Source organism: Megalops cyprinoides, chromosome 7 (genome assembly GCF_013368585.1).
Source record: "Megalops cyprinoides isolate fMegCyp1 chromosome 7, fMegCyp1.pri, whole genome shotgun sequence".
NCBI lineage: Eukaryota > Metazoa > Chordata > Actinopteri > Elopiformes > Megalopidae > Megalops > Megalops cyprinoides.
Genome location: NC_050589.1, coordinates 30372193 through 30389718, shown reverse-complemented (window position 1 = coordinate 30389718; position 17526 = coordinate 30372193). Strand labels below are relative to the sequence as shown.

Here is a 17526-nt window from a genome sequence, read left to right as displayed (position 1 = left end):
CAATGCATCGAGGTCTGCAACTTAGCCTTCCTCCTTTTTCGCCGAGAGCTCCAGAGACAAAACGGCCAGTTGCAGTAAACGTCAGGGTCAACAGCGGTCAACATCAGCCGCTGACATGACTCTGCTTGGCCAGTTTGTCTGAAGGCGTTGTGTAAGCTTGCCGCTGACCCCTCTGTTTTCTTTTCGAACCTCAGTGAATACAGTGTAATGTCATGTCCAATGTCGCATGCTAAACATGGATTAACAACTGACCACCGTAAAACACACAGATGACAAAATTTTTGGTTACACTTATATGCAATGAATTCGGTTGCAACGTCTAATCAATATACGCCAGCTACGTGTATCGAGTTCTATATCCAGGAGAAACTTGTAACAGCTAGCTACCTAGCTGGTTTTGTCTAGCTGTTGCCATTTTCCAAGAGCAGACTTGTATTACAAAATATTGCCAACTTGATGGCTAGGTGCTGTCTTCCCCCTTGCTTTTAAGGTAAACCGTGGCAATTAAAAAAGAAAAAGGGGAAAAAACTCAGTCGGATCCTTTCACAAAAAGTTTTGTTTAATATGCAAGGTTAATGCCGTATTGCACGCGTAAACGCTAGCGGAGGAGACTGCAAAACAGCCGTGAGCTGTCCTCTGGGTTGCGATAACCTGTTGATGCATGAAACGCGCTTTGTGCATTCCCTCCGACTCTCAGATTCGTTAGCACGCTCATTAATTTCCTTTCTGGAAGGTGTCATTGCCGGTTTTCCTCAACGACAAACGCAAGATCATTGATTCGCTTTTCCTCCCGTTCGTTCCTGTGCTCTGTCGCCATGTGATTACCCGTTCCAGCGTCGGACCGGACTGAAGCTATTGGAAATCACCCCCGGCTCACCGTCTACTGATCCCGCCTCCGATCCCCCTCTTTTTTCAGCCATCAGCAGCACTCTGCATTCATTCAGTCAGCTCTTTTTGTAGGACGTTTTTTTTTTTCCACTGACACTCTTCGAATGTTCACCGGGTCGCTGCTAGGGGCGCCGTGGAGTATCAGTGCGTTTCAGGCGTTTGTTTCTTACACATTTTTATAGTTTTCAGTGTGTATTTTTCCAATACGACCTGTGGCGATACCCTTTAAACCATTTTACACTCCGTTGTTTTAATGAGTCCAGAAATTCTTAAGATTGGTCTACAGTGTATGGTGAACTTCAAAGTATAAACTTGAAACAGATTTTGTGCAGTTCTAGTCCTGGGGGGTCCATTTTGTAAGCTGGTTTATGATCCAGTTCAGCTCATGATGAATTAGATTTGACTAACGTGTTAATGAAGTGCTGATCTGGATTTAAATCTCTTGGCAGGATTTTGCTACAGGTTCTTAATGCAAGTACTGTTTGTAATGCAGAAAAAAATAAAGTTGTATAATAAAATTTACAGTGGCCTGTGAACAAATGTAGAAGAAAATCTAATTTGTCCTTAATATGAACATGTTATAAACTAATAGAAGCACAAATATGAATATACATGGAATATTATAATGCAGTTACAGTAACTAAACTGATCATCATAATACTACTGATAATGCTGTCACTGCTCATGATAATGTGGTGCGTTCTAATTAGAAGTGTAGACTGTAACAAACCTCACAAATGCAACAAACTGCAGAAGTTATCTAATTTGACCACAAGGGCTGCAGATACAGTCAATCATAGAGGTAAAGTGAGTGCAGATAAGTGCAGTAAAGTTAACCAGAAATAATGATGACCTTGAATGCAAGGAGGACAGACAAGAAAAACAGAAGGAGAGCCAAAAACGCACATTTCTAATCATCATATATTACACTTCATTTGCACCCTCTTAATCATGTGGGGTCGCAGACTGCAGTGCGACAGCAGTTAGCAACCGGTGATGTCACACATCGATGATGTCACTGACTGCCAGCTGCCCTCTGTGTTTCTGCTCAGGCACACTTCCTGTCAGAGAGCTGTGTGTGACACTAGCACACACTTGTTACCCTGGAAACTGCAGCTTCACAGGAAGGCCCAGATTCACTGTTTCGCTGATTCACTGCAAAATTCACTGCTTCAACGAAATGCAAAGCCAGGCAACCAAAATTGAAGGTGAAGATCAGCTGACAGCAGCATGATTTCCAGTGGTTCAGTTAAAACAATGCTGTTGTATGACTGGGTGTCCCACGGTTTGCAGTTGCATGACTGGATCTCAGGGTCTGACGCTGTTGTATTTTGTGTGTGTGTGTGTGTGTGTGTGTGTTTCCTTCCCAGGGATCTCTTCCCCCTCAATGGCAGCGCTGAGGTTGCCATTGTGTGGCCCTGAGAAGACGTGCTGTACGCCGTCACCATTGTCCCTCTGTTTATGCACCACGGTTTGAACAAACTAACAACTTTTTGTTGGTTTTGGCCGTTTATATTCCAGACTCCCAACAAGCTCGCATGATGGGAATGCACAGGGAGCGGGCAGGGCATGGTGGGTAAGAATTCTGCGGGGCAGTGTAGAGAGTTGCCTCTGCCTGCGCCTGCCCACGTCCTTGGGATGAATTCAGCCGGTGTGGAGCACAGAGCAGGGCTGTGTGAGGGATGGCTTTTTAACCCCAAGCTTCCTCTTCCTCCGTGAGACAGCTGGCCCCCACACCTCCGCCAGACACCGTGCAGAGGTCTTTCAGTTCCCGCCAGCTCCTGGAGTTCTGCCTCTGCCAGGCACACCATGTGTGGAACATCAGCTGAGCTGCACCTCTTTAAAAATGCACCCCCCCCCCCCCCAGCCTCCTCCTTGCCTCTACCTCTCAGACTTCAAACGCTCCTTCCTCAAACCTTCAGGAGAACTGAAAACAACCTCTGACAGAGAGCCAGGAAAGAGAGCATTTCTCTGGGCAGACTCTGTTGAAATAGCCACGCACCTTGGTTTGGTGCGGACCACCAGCCACGCCACCAGAAACATTCCCGGCATGGAGATGGACAGCTGGCGGGGATTTTCTCAGAATTCAGGCGTTGGCTCATTAAAGTTAGATGTACAGCAGTACATCCCACAAAGGAACACAGTTTACCGATTACTGTAAGACCTCCCTTTTTCCCACATCCCTATGTTAAGGTGCATCAGCTTTCCACATTTAAAATTGGAGCTTGAATAAATACCATTGACATATTTGTGACATATTCAGATGCAAATCTAGCCATGTGCTTTCCCTGGGTTTGGATTATATTTCCCAAAGGACCTCCGAACATCATTTAAACAGTGGTGACAGATTATCCCCTGTGTTCACGAACATCCTGAGGTTTACTTAGAAGACTTACTGTGAGTGACTGGACGTATTTGCAGCACAGAGGGTGGATTGGGAGGCAGCACCATGCCAAGCAGTCTTATTCCTGGATCTGAGCGAGAGGGATTAGACAGGGACTCCCCTGGATCACGCTTATCAGGGGTGACAAATCCTCCCGGGGAAAAGCCTGGAGATCCTAATGATCCCACGCTGAAGGTGATACAGGTGACAGCCTCTTAATTGGATGGCAAAAGTGGCTGTTTCCAACTTGGGGGAAGGTAATGAACTTAGCACGCCTTGATGGGGATGACAAAGCAGGAGGTAACAGGTGACCTCACAGCGTTTGTTTGGTCTTTCCCTCGAGGGTCTCCCCGTGGGTCCTTGATGCCAGAGGCTACATCTACGCGAAGCTAGACAAACAGCTTGGGTTGGTTTAGTCTACGTTTCCGGGAGATTTCATCACACAAGCGCGACATGTTTATTCCTGGGCCTTGCCGCCCAATTTGCGCCGTCTGGATGGGACCTCCGAAGAGGCAGATTTCTCATTCGGTCGCCTTCGGACACAGGAAGAACAACAGCATTGACCAGGCAAAAACAATGATGTCACCACAATGCCATCAGGTTTGTTCACATGCCCCCCAACAAAGGGAGGAACCACGCAAAGCAAGGGACTGCAGCAGGGACCACCTATTATTTATTAAGCCCAACAGCTTTGCACACTTAAACTGTGTATGACTTACATTTAGCTGCTTAACAGCCCCTCTTGTCCAGAGTGACTTGCATAGGGTACAATTCTTACATATTATCTATTTATGCAGCTGGATATTTTACTGAGGTAATTCTGGGTTAAGTACCTCACGTAAGGGTACAGCGGCAGTGCCCCCACAAGGAACCGAGCCAGCAACCTTTGGGTTACATGCTTTTTACCACTACACCACACTGCTGCCAATAGAAATATGAATTGAAGGATGAGACCGAACCCTGTATCAATCATCCAGCAATGCCATGTCATTTTTCTACCTCACTTGCTATCAAAGTTAGTAGTCATAAACTGACAAAGATACAATTCCAAAGCATTCACACAGCACAATATTGTTCACCTCTGTGCAATATGAGACAGCACAAATGTAGGCCAAAACTGTCTCCAAACTGTCTTTGTTCCTGTCTTTTAATTCAAACCTGGCTGTACAGGAGAATTCTGCAACATATGTTTACAACATATGTACATCAAGACAACAGCATGATTAAAACCACTGTATCTGCCTCTCGTTTTCCCATTTTCCCTTGTCTGCTTGTATAGGGAGAGTAAATTGTATTAGGAAATGCTTGTACTGTTTTTTGTTTTCTATCGGAAATTCTTCCTCAAATCATACAGGACACCACCAAACTGGCAGGCAGAATCTGAAGAAAGGAATAAAAAGATCATATTACCCCAGGCTGGACTTCAGGAAATGCAGCAGGCTTCAAATATAACTTGTGTAACCACAAAAAAGTTCCCATTGTTTGGAGGTTGTATACATGTACTGTTGTGCATCATTGTGCCTGTAGACATTTATCTTGGCAGTGTTTGTATTTCAGAACATGTAAATTGTCTGAGGTAGATGCAGCAACTCATAATATTTGAATGTACCACTGTGGTATGAAAAATGGGCCTTTCACCACCTGCAAGGGTGAAGCACGAGGCAATCCAAACAAACTGTGTTACAGTATATATGTGATATAATTGCACTTGACCGTTTCGTTTTTGTTTGGTATGTGCTGGTGGTATTGCACTGCGGCTCTTTGCAAGCTGTCTGACTTCAAGTGTCTTCTGCAGTCTGATGAAAATTGCCCAGAGTATCTATGAGGAGTTAGTCACATGTCAAAAAACACGGATGTAAGTTTGCACTCAGCCTCCCAGTGTTGTAGGGTTGAATGCATAGTGCAGCACCAGGCATTAACTGGTTGTAGAGTGGCGTCACAAACAGCAAAGCCTGAAATAATCCTGCATCACGTGCACACACACATGCACATATACACACACACACACACACGCACACACACACACACCTGAAGGGATCCATTCACCAGGCATGCGCTGAAAAAACGTGATAAAAACACAGCAGTTTAACACGGCATTGACACTGCAACAACACACAGCGTGGCACCGGCTCCATTCAGGAACCTCGAATAACTCTGCTCTGCATCTCCAAGGAGCGGCAGGCGGGTGCAGCGCAGAGAGGAGCGTCGGGGGGGGGGGGGAGTTGCGAAATTTGGAAACGAACCGTTTTTTTTTCACCCTCATTTCCAGGATGTAGTCTTAACACGGCCGGAGCAGCATTCTTCCGGAGTCTGTTGGCCATCGGGGCGAGCGCAGCACCACCGCTGCTGCCGAGCCGACCCGGGGACGGCTCCCATGACACGACTGTATATCTACAGCGTTTTTATTGTGCCTGTCATGCAGCTGATTTACGGGATCAAGGAATGTTGAACCCGAGCGTCTTTGGGGGGGATGGAATTTCCTAGAAAGCGGCCTTCCTTCGGCCAACTGGCGCTGTGGAAATACCAGCGCCGTCCGAGCCAACTTATCAAGAGAGTGTTAACACCCTCTTTGAAGTTTCACAGTTTCTATAACATTAGCTGTACGCACATTTCCTGAATCCTGTCATTGGCTGTATTATATGCAATACTGCTTTGAATGGGACAAATCTGTAGCCCTCAGTTATGTATGGCAACTGTGAATGGTGTTCATTCACTGTGACAGCAGTACCCCCAGTCAGAAATATTAGTCTTTAGCTGGGTCAGCAGCTCACTACAAATGACAGACCCAGGCTGCACTTATCATCTGGTGATATACAGTACTGCTAATATGGCTAAGCTTCTAAACAGCGATCGGCTGGAGAGGGTTTCAAATGTTTAATCAACAAATATGGCAAAGCTTCTTGCCTTCAGCCTAAGACTCAAACAATCTCCCTATTAAAACCAGGCACCACCTGTCTAAATCAAGTGATCCAGGACCAGTTTTGATGGCCCTAATTGTTACCCAGCCTTTTGTAAGAGGAGTATATTGACCCAGGATCAATGCTTGAGAGCAGTTAATGTTTTCCCCTTTGACCTTACACCAATCCTCCAGTTTCACCAACATTTGCACTACGCAGTGGACACTGACTGGGAAGGAGTTACAGCCAATCGGGTGGAAGCCACTGACTGCAGACTCCTCCTTCTAAATGCCACAGCCCAGTCCTTAGGAAACTTAGCTATACTGCAGAGGCAAAGAATTGATATCTCTGATTGTATGTCACATGACAACTCAATCACAACAGTGAAAATATGTGGATCATCTGAAACATGAAATGAAAAAACTGATCTCTATTGCCCTCTTGTGGCCAAGCCCAGTAAATATGAAACTCCCCAGCCTGTCCTATCAGAAATGAGGGACTGGTTTGTCGATCACCTGCAGGAAAACTGGAGCTGATTTCAGTACCATCCCATAAACCACTGGAACTATCATTCCCTCCTCTCCTTACCACACCTGATGAATTTGGTACAGCATGCCCACAGAATAACAGGAGGCTGAAATTACACAAGAGCAATGTTTTATTACAATAATGATACCCCTCCACACCCCCCGTATTTGCGATACACATATAAAAGGTTGTAATGAGAGACCAGAACTGATCAGAGTGTGAGAGTACTGCCCGTTGTGTTATACCTTCAACAGTGTCCCATGACGCCACCACTGTCCAGCACCCCGCCCCCCCAAACCACCCCCTTGCTTCCAAAAGGCCATTCCTCAGATGTGGATTGTACTGCCACCCAAACCTCATCAAAACCACTCCGTCTGGCAGCCCTCTCCCCAACGAAGGCCTCACTGTCCATGAACATGAATTCCCAGCTGAACATAAATCGAACAGTTTCAGTCTATCCATGAAGGAACTAAGAGCGTGGATTGAGGCTGTCGGTAAATTCCTCTCAGACTTGTTGGAATCCCTTCAACCGCACAGTGTCCCCTGCTGGTGTCGGGCCAAAGCTGTACTCAAAGTGTGCTTGGAAAATCAAACCGCCTCTACTTCTGACACCTTCAGCCCACTCATGGAGGCACGCATGTCCTGCGTTGCATTCTCAATCCGCCACCTTCTCCCCTCCAGAAGACTTCACACTGCAAAATCCTGAGCACTGCTGGGAGAGGAGGGGTTAGGAGTGGGCAATGAGGGAGTGGTTTTACTGGCCCACCAGGCAGCCCAGTTTATACACGCCTCACACGTTCCACCCTGGTCAATGTGAGAAACTCTCAGATCCTGACAAGTCTGTACAGTAACTGTTTAAACTGCCCAAGAGGAAAAACACTGGATCATCATTACCGGGCTTTTAAAATGTTGCCCACTCACAAAGTCCTACTTAGCAAGGATCTCAGGTATTAAGACAGATAAAAGCAGTTTTTGATCCAGCACAACAAAAAGATACCTTTTGTCAGGATGAAACACAGATGTACCAAGTCCAAGGACTGACTATGGATGGAGTTATTCTGTACAGTATTGTGCTTTTCTCACCAAAGTACATTTCATTTTTTACAGAAAAAAAGATCCCAAGGTTTCCATATCTTAACCACAGCTGAGAAATGTTTCCCTTAAGGAAGACTGTACATTTTTGTCTGAAACAAAATGCAGATTTGCCCAACATTAGTAATCCTGTATACTGGACACCCAATTTGTTCACACATTATTCTGATTATTGTTGGCACATTTTTCAGACATCAATGCTTTTGCCAAAAAAGTAAGATCAAATCACCAATTTGCATGTCAAACTGGACGGAAGGCGCTTCTTTGATGGGTTTTAGTGAATGGGAATTCAATTTTTTTTTAACCGCAGATGTGTGGCACAGCTGCCATTTTAAGCCATTTTTCACCATTTTAAAAATCCCTGCAAGGGAAACCAGAATTCTTTAAACAAAGGGTGTCATTCTGACAGGCATGACTATCTGGTACCAGCTGGCCCGATACAGAAAGAAGAAAGAGTCTGGATCCTCTGCTTGCCTCCAAGGGAAAACCCTGTCCATACAAGTCCTGACCTTTGCGTTAAAAAAAAAAAAAACTAACAGCATAGCCCCCCATTTCCCAGCATTCAGTCTTGTTCATTCATTTGGCTTTTCTCATTCCTTCTGTCTGCAGGGGCCCCGGTGATGCTCCCTACAGGAGTCCTGGCTCTGACCGCTGCTCCATGCCGACCCCAGTGTCCCTCCGTGGAGAGGGCGGGTCTAATGGCCACCCCCGCCCATGTGCTCTCTTCTCACCAGGCCCTTGAAGACCCTCATCTTCCCTGCCCCTGTGAGCTCAAAGCTGTACTCCTTGGTGACGTAGGGCTGCTCCCCTTCAATTCCGGGCTGAAACACGGAGAGAGACTGAGTGAGGGGCATGATCAGGGGCACAAGCTAGCAATGAGCAATGCTTCCATGCAGTCACCATGAGCAGCGCTCAACAAGCCAGACTCCGTTACTTGGCGTTTGAGCGGATAACAGGCGGTGAGCATACGCTGTCCTGGCTATCTCGGGGCGGGGCGTCTCACCTGCGCTCTCAGGAGGGTGTGGGGAAGCGTCACCCCTCCCAGCAGCAGACAGTTGACCTTCCGCAGGACAGAGGGGGCCACGGGGGTCACCAGGAAGTAGAGACCCCGCCCCACATCTACTCCTCGCAGGACACCTGTCACACACAAACGCACACACAAAAGGACCATTACTTTCTGAACACATTCCCTTATGAGGATATATTTCCATATTACCCACTCATAAAGCCAACTGGACATAGCCCACTGACATGGCCATTTAGGCCTAGAGACGATTCTATGGACCTTCCCAGTGGGAGATGACCCTGAAGTGCTGAAAATAAGGCTTTCTATGTCTACTCAAGTCATCAGTTAATTTAAACAGTACTTTTCAATGACACATGCCCATGTGGATAAACAGTTAAACCTATAATGTAATCGAATGTTTGGACATAACAAAAACCAGAGGCAAATCTGGCAAGGCATAAAGGCCTTTAACATCTAAATAACTTTAGACCTAGGAACAACAGCCCAGCTGGTTGTATTCCTCTTCAGGTCACATGATTCGCTTGGTACAGGCTCCACTCTGTACAGCAAGTGTTGGCTTTCCTAACTGGTGTGAGAGAGGTTGCACAGACGTTTTGTGCCAGCTATTGTTTGGAAGAGGACTGAGCGTGGGATTGGGCAACAGCATGAGGTTCCTGGGAAAAGTAACTGCGTGCCACCCGGAATCTGAAACCACAGAGCGTACTGTCCTAACTGTTCTTGACAAAGCCTGCGTCACTCCCTTTCCCAGCAGAGAGTGACAGAGTGACAGAAAGAGAGAGAGAGAGAGAGAGAGAGAGAGAGAGAGAGAGAGAGAGACAGTGGGAATACAGAGGCAGAGGCAGCCAGAGAGGGAGAGAACATAAGGGAGAGTAAGAGGAAGGAGACAGAGTGAGACAGTGACAGAGAGAAGATGGAGACGAAGAGTAAAAGAGCACATGACACAAGGGAGAGATATACATATAATAAACATATAAATGTGAGTAAACGTGTGTGTGCTTCTGTATGTGTGGGCATATTTTTCACTTAATTGTAATTTTGTTCACATATTTATGTGAGAATTGCTTTGGCAATAATGCAGATCTGTGTGGCCATGCCAATAAAGCTTGTCTGAATTTGAATTTAAGACAGAGGGAGAGAGAGGGAGGGGTGTAGGAGACGTGCAGAGATGGGGGTACGCACCGAAGCCCACACACTGGCAGACGGGGGTGTGGGAGAGCAGGACGGGCCCCCCTGTGCCGGCCACCTTCTCCCCCAGGCAGCACAGCCCCACCAGGCTGGCATTGGCAGCGTACAGCACGTGGGCAGGGGCCACCTCACAGTGTGTCACCCGCACGGCCACTGCTGACAGCGGCACCTGGCAGTGGCCACAGAGAGAGAGGGTCACACACACAGGACACAGTGTCCCAGTGGGAAACAATGGCTCACATGGTGATTGGCCTTTGAGTCCCCAGGGTGGGGTTTGCGGGGGGTTCACCTGGTAGGGGGTGAAGCAGTGCAGGGGCCGGACGGGGCCCGGATCGGGCGATTGCAGCTGGCTGAAGTAGGCTAGCAGGGCGAGGTCACGGAGCACGTTGCTGCGGTGGTACCTCCTGCAGCAGACACGCCATCGGGAGAGAAACGGAGCATGCTTAGAGTCACCGAGAGAAACAGAGCACGTTTAGAGTCACCCAGAGAAACAGAGCACGTTCAGGGACACACATAGCAATAGAGCATGCTGAGGAACATGCATTTAAACAGAGCATGGTCAGGGATACACAGCTCCTATAGCATCCACACTATTGCTTTCTCCAACTCCAGCTTTGCCAGCACAAACACTATGACTGACCTCAGCTGAGCAAACACCCAATTAGTGCAATTTAACTGGGGATGACAAATCAATGCCTGGAGGGCCATGTGCGCGCTTGTTTTTGCTCCAATTTTGGCTCTTAATTGCTTAATCAGCCTGATCATTTACTCACTTAGACATATGTTACTAATAAAATAAATATCAAGACTATTTTTTCCCTGTTGTCAAGAAACACTTAACTGCTGAGTGTTTTCAAAAATGCATAACGTGAAAGAATAAGGGTAATTAACAAAATATTATGTATAATTTGCTTTTTTTAATAATACATTAGTACAATTCAGGAAAAACAATTTGGAACCGAAAGTGAACTAGTCATGGACAGACATCAAAGTCAGGAGGTCAGCTGATTCCCTTTAGTAGCTACAGGTTGACATCTGAAAACTGTGTGAGCTAAACTGAACAAACACCTAAAACCCATCTATACTCGAAACCCTTAAACACACTGACTGAATGCTTATGAAACTCTTGAACTGGTCTTATAAGAACATTTTGGTTCTGAATGCAGCACACCACGGTATTGCAGAACCTGGGTCGCCTGTGCTGTCTTCAAAATACTCACATGTTGCTGACGGCCCCCGCTCCCTGGAATTCCGATTGGACGCTGAGCAGCATGTGACTCTGTGGGCTGACCTGCTCCTCCAGGTCCTCCCCTGCTCCTGTGGGCGGGGCCTGTGGGCGAGTCTGCCAGCCTTGGGCGGTCCTCAGGAAGGCGGGGGTGAGGGCGGGGCACTGGTAGGTGGCCCCATAGCTGAGCTGCACCACGTGGGTGACAGAGAAGAGCCGTACGAAGTCCACCAGCAGCTGGAACCCGAAACCTATGGGAGAGAGGCACACGGTCACCACTGATCATGCCGAACGGTGCGCAGGACGATTTCCGCTTTGCGAGCGGGCCTGACCTTTGACCCAGCCCATGGTGTTGATGATGATGGGCGTGTCTCGACTGTAGGAGCGCCACAGGAACTTGAGCGACTCCAGGTAGCGGTCCAGGTCCCTCTCGCACGAGGTCTCTCCGAAAAAGACCATGCGCTCCGGGGTGCTCAGGTGGGTGAATGGGGCACCTGAGGAGCAGATGGGACAGACTGAGACCCAAAGACTGGGACTGACATGTGACATCAATGCAAGGTCACAAAGAGGCCTCTTCTTAGGGTTCCTGACTGCGTCAGATACAGCCAGCTCAGCCACTGCTCTACAGGTGAATGCTGGGCTTATTAACTGAATGAACCAACTTTCAAAATTATAATCACATTTGTTTGCATTACTACCATCCTCTTTACACATGAATGATTTTAAAACTGGGACTAATTCCACATGAGAGTATATGGTGGCATGGTCGGGGCACTGGACTGGTCTGAACTGAAAAGGGTCACTGTGGTTTACACTGCTCTTTCACCTCTATCAGCTCAGCGAATGTGCTGGGAGTAGAGCGGCAGCTTGTGCCTGGGGAAGAGGGGTCTGCTTAACAAAAAACAAACACTGAAGAAATTCAGACAGGGTGTCCTGCAAGGCGCCGTGATTAAAGGCACAGCAGAATGTGCTGAAGACAGAGGCTGAGCCCAGAGTGAGGCCGCGCACACAGCTCGGTACGTACCCAGCAGTGGCTCTGTGATGGTGGACAGCGACAGGCAGCCTGGTGGGGTGAACTCTGTCTGACCCAGGTCACACTCCAGGTATTCCACGCTGGCAGTGCTGTTCGCATGCACGCGCACACACACACATACGCACACAAGTATACACACACACAAACAGAGGTGACACTGTGCATTGTATTACAAGGGCAGACTGATGTATCTGAATTCACAGACAGAGCAGCATTCGCTTCCCAGCTGTTCATTGAGACACCTAATCTGCTGGCAAGACGATCGGTAGGGAACCATGATGGATCCCTCAGCGTCACCATGACGTTGTGAACATGTTGCAGAACAGGCCACGGTGGCACTCACTGGTTGAGCAGTGTGTTGATGAGGTGACGGTTGAAAGTGGACTTCCCAGTGTTCTTAGCCCCACACACCAAAATGACCGGGCAGCCATCAGACTCTTCTGTGGGAGAAAAAGCAACTGGTCACACTAAACAAAATAATATTTCTACATTCACATTTATTCATGACAGATTTTCTCCAGACTGACTTAAAGTGCACAGTACAGTACAGTACTGTAGTATTATACAAGAAGGAACCAAGGCAGTTTTCAGCAATCCATTAGAGGTCATATGACCACGCATTGTTCCTTTTTTTAAAAGCTGTACATCTGTGGCTTGGTCGTAAAGGGTGAAATTACAAAACTTCACACACTAACAAAGCCCAGTGCTGCTGCTATTACATCAAGTGCAGGCAAAGTATTTTTTATTTTCTATTGTACTGCATTAAGTGTGGGTCACAGCTGCAGCCTACACAGGCCACAGTGAGATGGGTGGGAAATTTCTCTCCCATTCTGGTAATAAACCCCCATATCCACACTGCAGTCCTGTCTGCTCTGAGTGACAGACGTGGGTGTTACCTGCGCAGGCGTGGACCAGGCCAGTGAGGGCGTTCCTGTAGCTCTGTGACATCACCAGACCCTCACTGCTGCCATGCAGGGGGATCAGGCCGACCGCAGAGAGAGGGCAGTCCAAGGCCACCGACTGGCTCTTGAGCTCCATCTGCCAACCAATCACGAGAGAAGCAAACCGATGTGAGACGGTGGTCTCTGTGGTCGTCAGTTTTTAAGGTGACCCTGCAGTGCTTGGGGAAATGCAGCCAGCCCCTCCCTAACATTCCCTGACAGAACACACCCCCATTAAATGCAGACGGAAATAAACGAAACAACAGACCAAACAATCTGGGTGAATGTTAAGAGAGGCTACATTGTATTTTTCATTTCCTAAGCTTAAGAAATTTTCACATCGATTAACACGCGACATTTATTAATTAACTTTTAGTAAAAGTAATTAACTTTTAACTAGTGTGGTGCGTCTTGCTTATCAGTAGAGCATGAGAAGGCAATGCCATGAGACACAAAGAGAAACTTTAATAATAAATATGATAAAGCACACAGTGGGTGTGATATGACACTGCAGCTGTTGTTATTGGTGTATGCGCGTGTTGATGGCGCTCACCGCACTGAGCCCGAACAGTTCGCGGTGTTCTGGCAGGCTGGTGAGGAAGCGGGTCAGCGGGGTGTCGAGCGGCTCCAGCAGAACCAGGCAGGAGTCCGAGTCCACCGCGCTCTGCAGCCTCTTACGCGGCTCTGCGGGCGGAACCACAGGAACACTGAGCCCAGATCAGTGTCTCTGGGACAGCTTGCATTGTAATATATATCTCTTTACACAACTGGACACTTACCACAGTAATTCAGGGTGCAACGAGGGTCACAGAACCACCATGGGGTGGCAGCTTGGATGTGTAGCTAAATTGAACTGTTTCAGTAAATATGCAGCTATGGAAACGGATCATTTGTAATGAGATCTATCACGCTGTGTAAGTCTCTGGGGATAAAAGGTTTGCTAAAAACAAGTCCACTTCCCTAACCCCTACTCCACATTGCACTCCAGAGGCAGGAGAACAAGTCAGTTTTTTATGTGCTGGGAAATTATGTCCTTCTCATTGTAGCACATTCCCTGTTGGGGTGGGAATAAGGCAGCGTGCACCTAAAAGATCTCCACTCTGCTATTCAACAACATCACAACCTCTGAAGTCATACGTCTCCGAGAGCGTTGACACATTTTCCTAGGTGTGTTAGAACTGTGTGTGTGTGTGTGTGTGTGTGTGTGTGTGTGTGTGTATGTGTGTGCTTCCCCTTCCCAAACATCAATCTACTCTCAGAGCCAGTGCAGCCTAGATTCTCCCTGGGGCGTTACCTGTGGAGAGGTACTTGCGCACAATGGCTTTGGCCTCCAGGCGGCGCTCTTTGCGGGTCTTGCTGGTGATTAAGGAGTTGACCATGGCAGTGACGGTGAGGGGGCAGTGCGTTGGCGGGGAGAAGACAGGGTACGGCTGCTGGCCCTCTTCGATGGTGAAACCCAGCACCTCCACCCTCCCATACAGGCAGGTCAGTAGGGCTTTCCCCCGGAACGTCAGGGTCTGCTCGGGATAGGAGGGGATGGACACACACACAGAGGTCAGTCTGTACCTTGGCCCACTCCAGAACCACCCTGCACCCCAGTACTTTCTCTCACCCCCATTCCAGACACACCCCAGCTGTTTTCCCTGAGCCTTTCTTTATTCATTTTAAAGATCTGCAAGGAGGGGATAGACATCAACAATGTGCTATAGCTCCACCTTGCCCTCTGCTTGGCCAGAGTGGAGTTTTGGATATATTGCTGACATCTATGATCTGAGATCTGCTCTAGATTGAGCCCTTGCGTGATATACCATTTGTCCTTGCTCTGCAAGGCTTCCTGAGGTAAATCCAGTGAGAGTGTTTAGGAGTGATCTCAGCATGTGACCATGTGACACAACCTTTGACACGACCTGTTAATTACCTCTGCTATACCCCCCCCCCCCCCCCCCTCAAAGCGCTCAACCAACTCACCCAACCGGCAGACACTCTTATCCAGGGGACAAGTTAAACCACAAAAAGGAAAACTGCATGGTCGTAAACTGCACGGAGTGCGGACCGACCTGGCACCTCTGCAGCCAACCTGCTCAACCACAATAGCTGTGTCTCACTCACAGGGGAGAAGTGCCAGGCTGCTCCCATGGGGGACAAACCCAGCTCTTTTCCTGACTCCAGGAGGTGATTAAGCCCCCACAGAAGACACTCATGCAACATCAACTGCTCTATGCGTGCTCCTCTATGGCCTATGCATGACGTATGACTTTAGAGACCATCCACTTATCACTCGGGGGCAGCACATCTGCTGTGGAAACATCGATGTTCAAACTTTTTTTCAATACAAGTCATGATTACATTACCAGAACCACATTACAAACAAGGTTAAATGCTGACAGTGGCACACACGTGGAAGACAGCACACAGCAGTGACCGACATGGGAGCCAGCGAGACACTGATCATGCAGCATGCGTGCAAAGAGACGAAGGCCTCCTGAGTGAGGAAGCATATGGACCAGCGTCCTCCCCACCTGTCCTTGCTGCAAGACCAGCACGGCCCGGTTGTGGACGCAGTCCAGCTCGGCGTGGTACGGCGGCGACTCCTCCCCTTTCCCGCCGAGAACGGTGCCGGCGGAGACCTCCTGACCTGAAGACCCCTCCATGCCGTTCTGCAGAATGGACCGCGCATACGAGCTCCAGTGCTCCGAGTCCTCCGAGCTGCTGTCCAGCTCCAATTCGGGGCCCCCGTTGGTGTGTGGCTGAGGTGGAGCTCCCGTCTTGAAAGTCCCCTTGCCCCTCTGAAGAGCAACCTGCCCGTGGCCGGAATAAACTGGCCGAGCGCTGCCCTTTAGTCTCTTCAGACTAGGCTTCCCCCTGCTGGCTAACTGGTAGTACTTTTTGGCCATGGCGGTGTCAGGGCTGGCGTTGCTGGGGTCAGAGTTCATTGGGGTGGCATTCTGGGAGTGTCGCTTTTTCTTCTTGATCCTCCTGGTCTCCCCAGAACTCCTGCCCTTGACTTTTGCACTACCGTTTGGCACCTTCATATTTATCCACTGCACCGGATGAAGCCGTTCTACCTCAGACTAGCCTCCAAAGGACACCTGCAGGGAGATGCAACATTCATGCAGGAGAACCATAAATCCGCCTTGTCCATTGGGAATGTCTTTTACATACTAACTCTAAAACCAGAAGGTTTTGAGTTTTTTGAATGGCAGAGCAGGGAAGATATGGTATCTGTAACACCAACTGATGGACACATTACTTGACACTGAGTACTTAAAAAAGACTGTAGGTAGCAAACTAACAGAAGTTCATTACCATGTTTAATCAATCAATGTACAACAATTAATTACGCAAATTGCAGACATTTCTACTTTTACCAGACACTGCTCGATGAAGTGATTTAGCGACAAAAAGCAGATAGCTAGCTTGTCGTCTACGTCGCCATCCTCTTAGTAGTCCTTACTGGCTAATGTTGATGAGGATCTTATCGGTCGACTATCGCATTATTAACAAACTATATGGATTCCACAGGACACCAACCTATGAACAGCTAGCAAACTAGCTGTTCCCTAGTTAGGTAGCTATGTAGTCACCTGGCCAGCTAGGACTGCTAAGAGCCACTTCATTTTAATCATGATCCGCGACGTGCAGCCATCTAGCTAGAGCTAGTTATCTTGATAATCAGCCAAAATAGCTGACGTTAGCTGCCAAACAGATTCGTTAAAATGTCCCTTACCTTTTTTCAGTCTTCAAGATGAATAGATCGATGGTTACTAGTGGATAACTCCACCATTTAACGGTCCCTTATTTATGCAGACCTCGGTCCATGTGTAGACACGGCCGCCACAGCAAAATGACTTGTTTGGCCAACCATAATTCTGCTGGAAGGCACTGCATAAGTTAGTTAGCTAGCTAGCCGCATTTCACACCCAATACCAGTTCAAACGACTCAAGGTCTTTAGGTTCGTTTGGACGAGACACCCAAGCAGAATGAAACAGCGGGCAACCTGAACCCCTACAATCGGTCGCAGATCAAAACCATTTAAAACTGTATTTTAGAGAAATGTCGCATCGAAGCGCTCTCTTCGCAGAAAATGTTGGACAGTAAAGAGCCACCCCCGAGTTTTTGTTTTCTTCCTCCTGTCTGTTACAGCGCCTCTGCTGGTTGATAAGATAGAGCGCCGTGTGTACACGAACCGAAGAGGGTCCCTTCCAAGTTACCAAATGTTGCTTTATTTATACAAAACGAATACTTCTTTAACATACGCATCAGTTAGCTGTGAACATTGTTTATTAATATACAGCTGTGCAGATTACGATGTTAAATTACTTTTAA

The 17526-nt window shown here is 47.9% G+C and overlaps 1 protein-coding gene across 2 annotated transcripts; it reads right to left on the bottom strand.

The window, feature by feature from the left end:
• Positions 1-7879: 7879 nt before the first annotated feature.
• Positions 7880-17293, bottom strand: nol9 (nucleolar protein 9). 2 transcript variants are annotated; one of them, XM_036532424.1, is made up of 13 exons: positions 16927-17293; positions 15719-16288; positions 14494-14716; positions 13753-13883; positions 13155-13296; positions 12602-12695; positions 12250-12347; positions 11558-11719; positions 11221-11476; positions 10290-10404; positions 9995-10169; positions 8792-8925; positions 7880-8609 (listed from the first exon to the last, which is right to left on the bottom strand). In XM_036532424.1, the coding sequence occupies exons 2-13, from the start codon at positions 16229-16231 to the stop codon at positions 8484-8486; spliced, it is 2169 nt and encodes a 722-aa protein (XP_036388317.1). In that variant the 5' UTR covers positions 16232-16288; positions 16927-17293; the 3' UTR covers positions 7880-8483. The 2 variants fall into 2 exon arrangements, with proteins under 2 accessions (XP_036388317.1, XP_036388316.1); XM_036532423.1 differs by having other exon boundaries at positions 12602-12698; positions 16927-17292.
• Between the last annotated feature and the right edge of the window lie 233 nt (positions 17294-17526).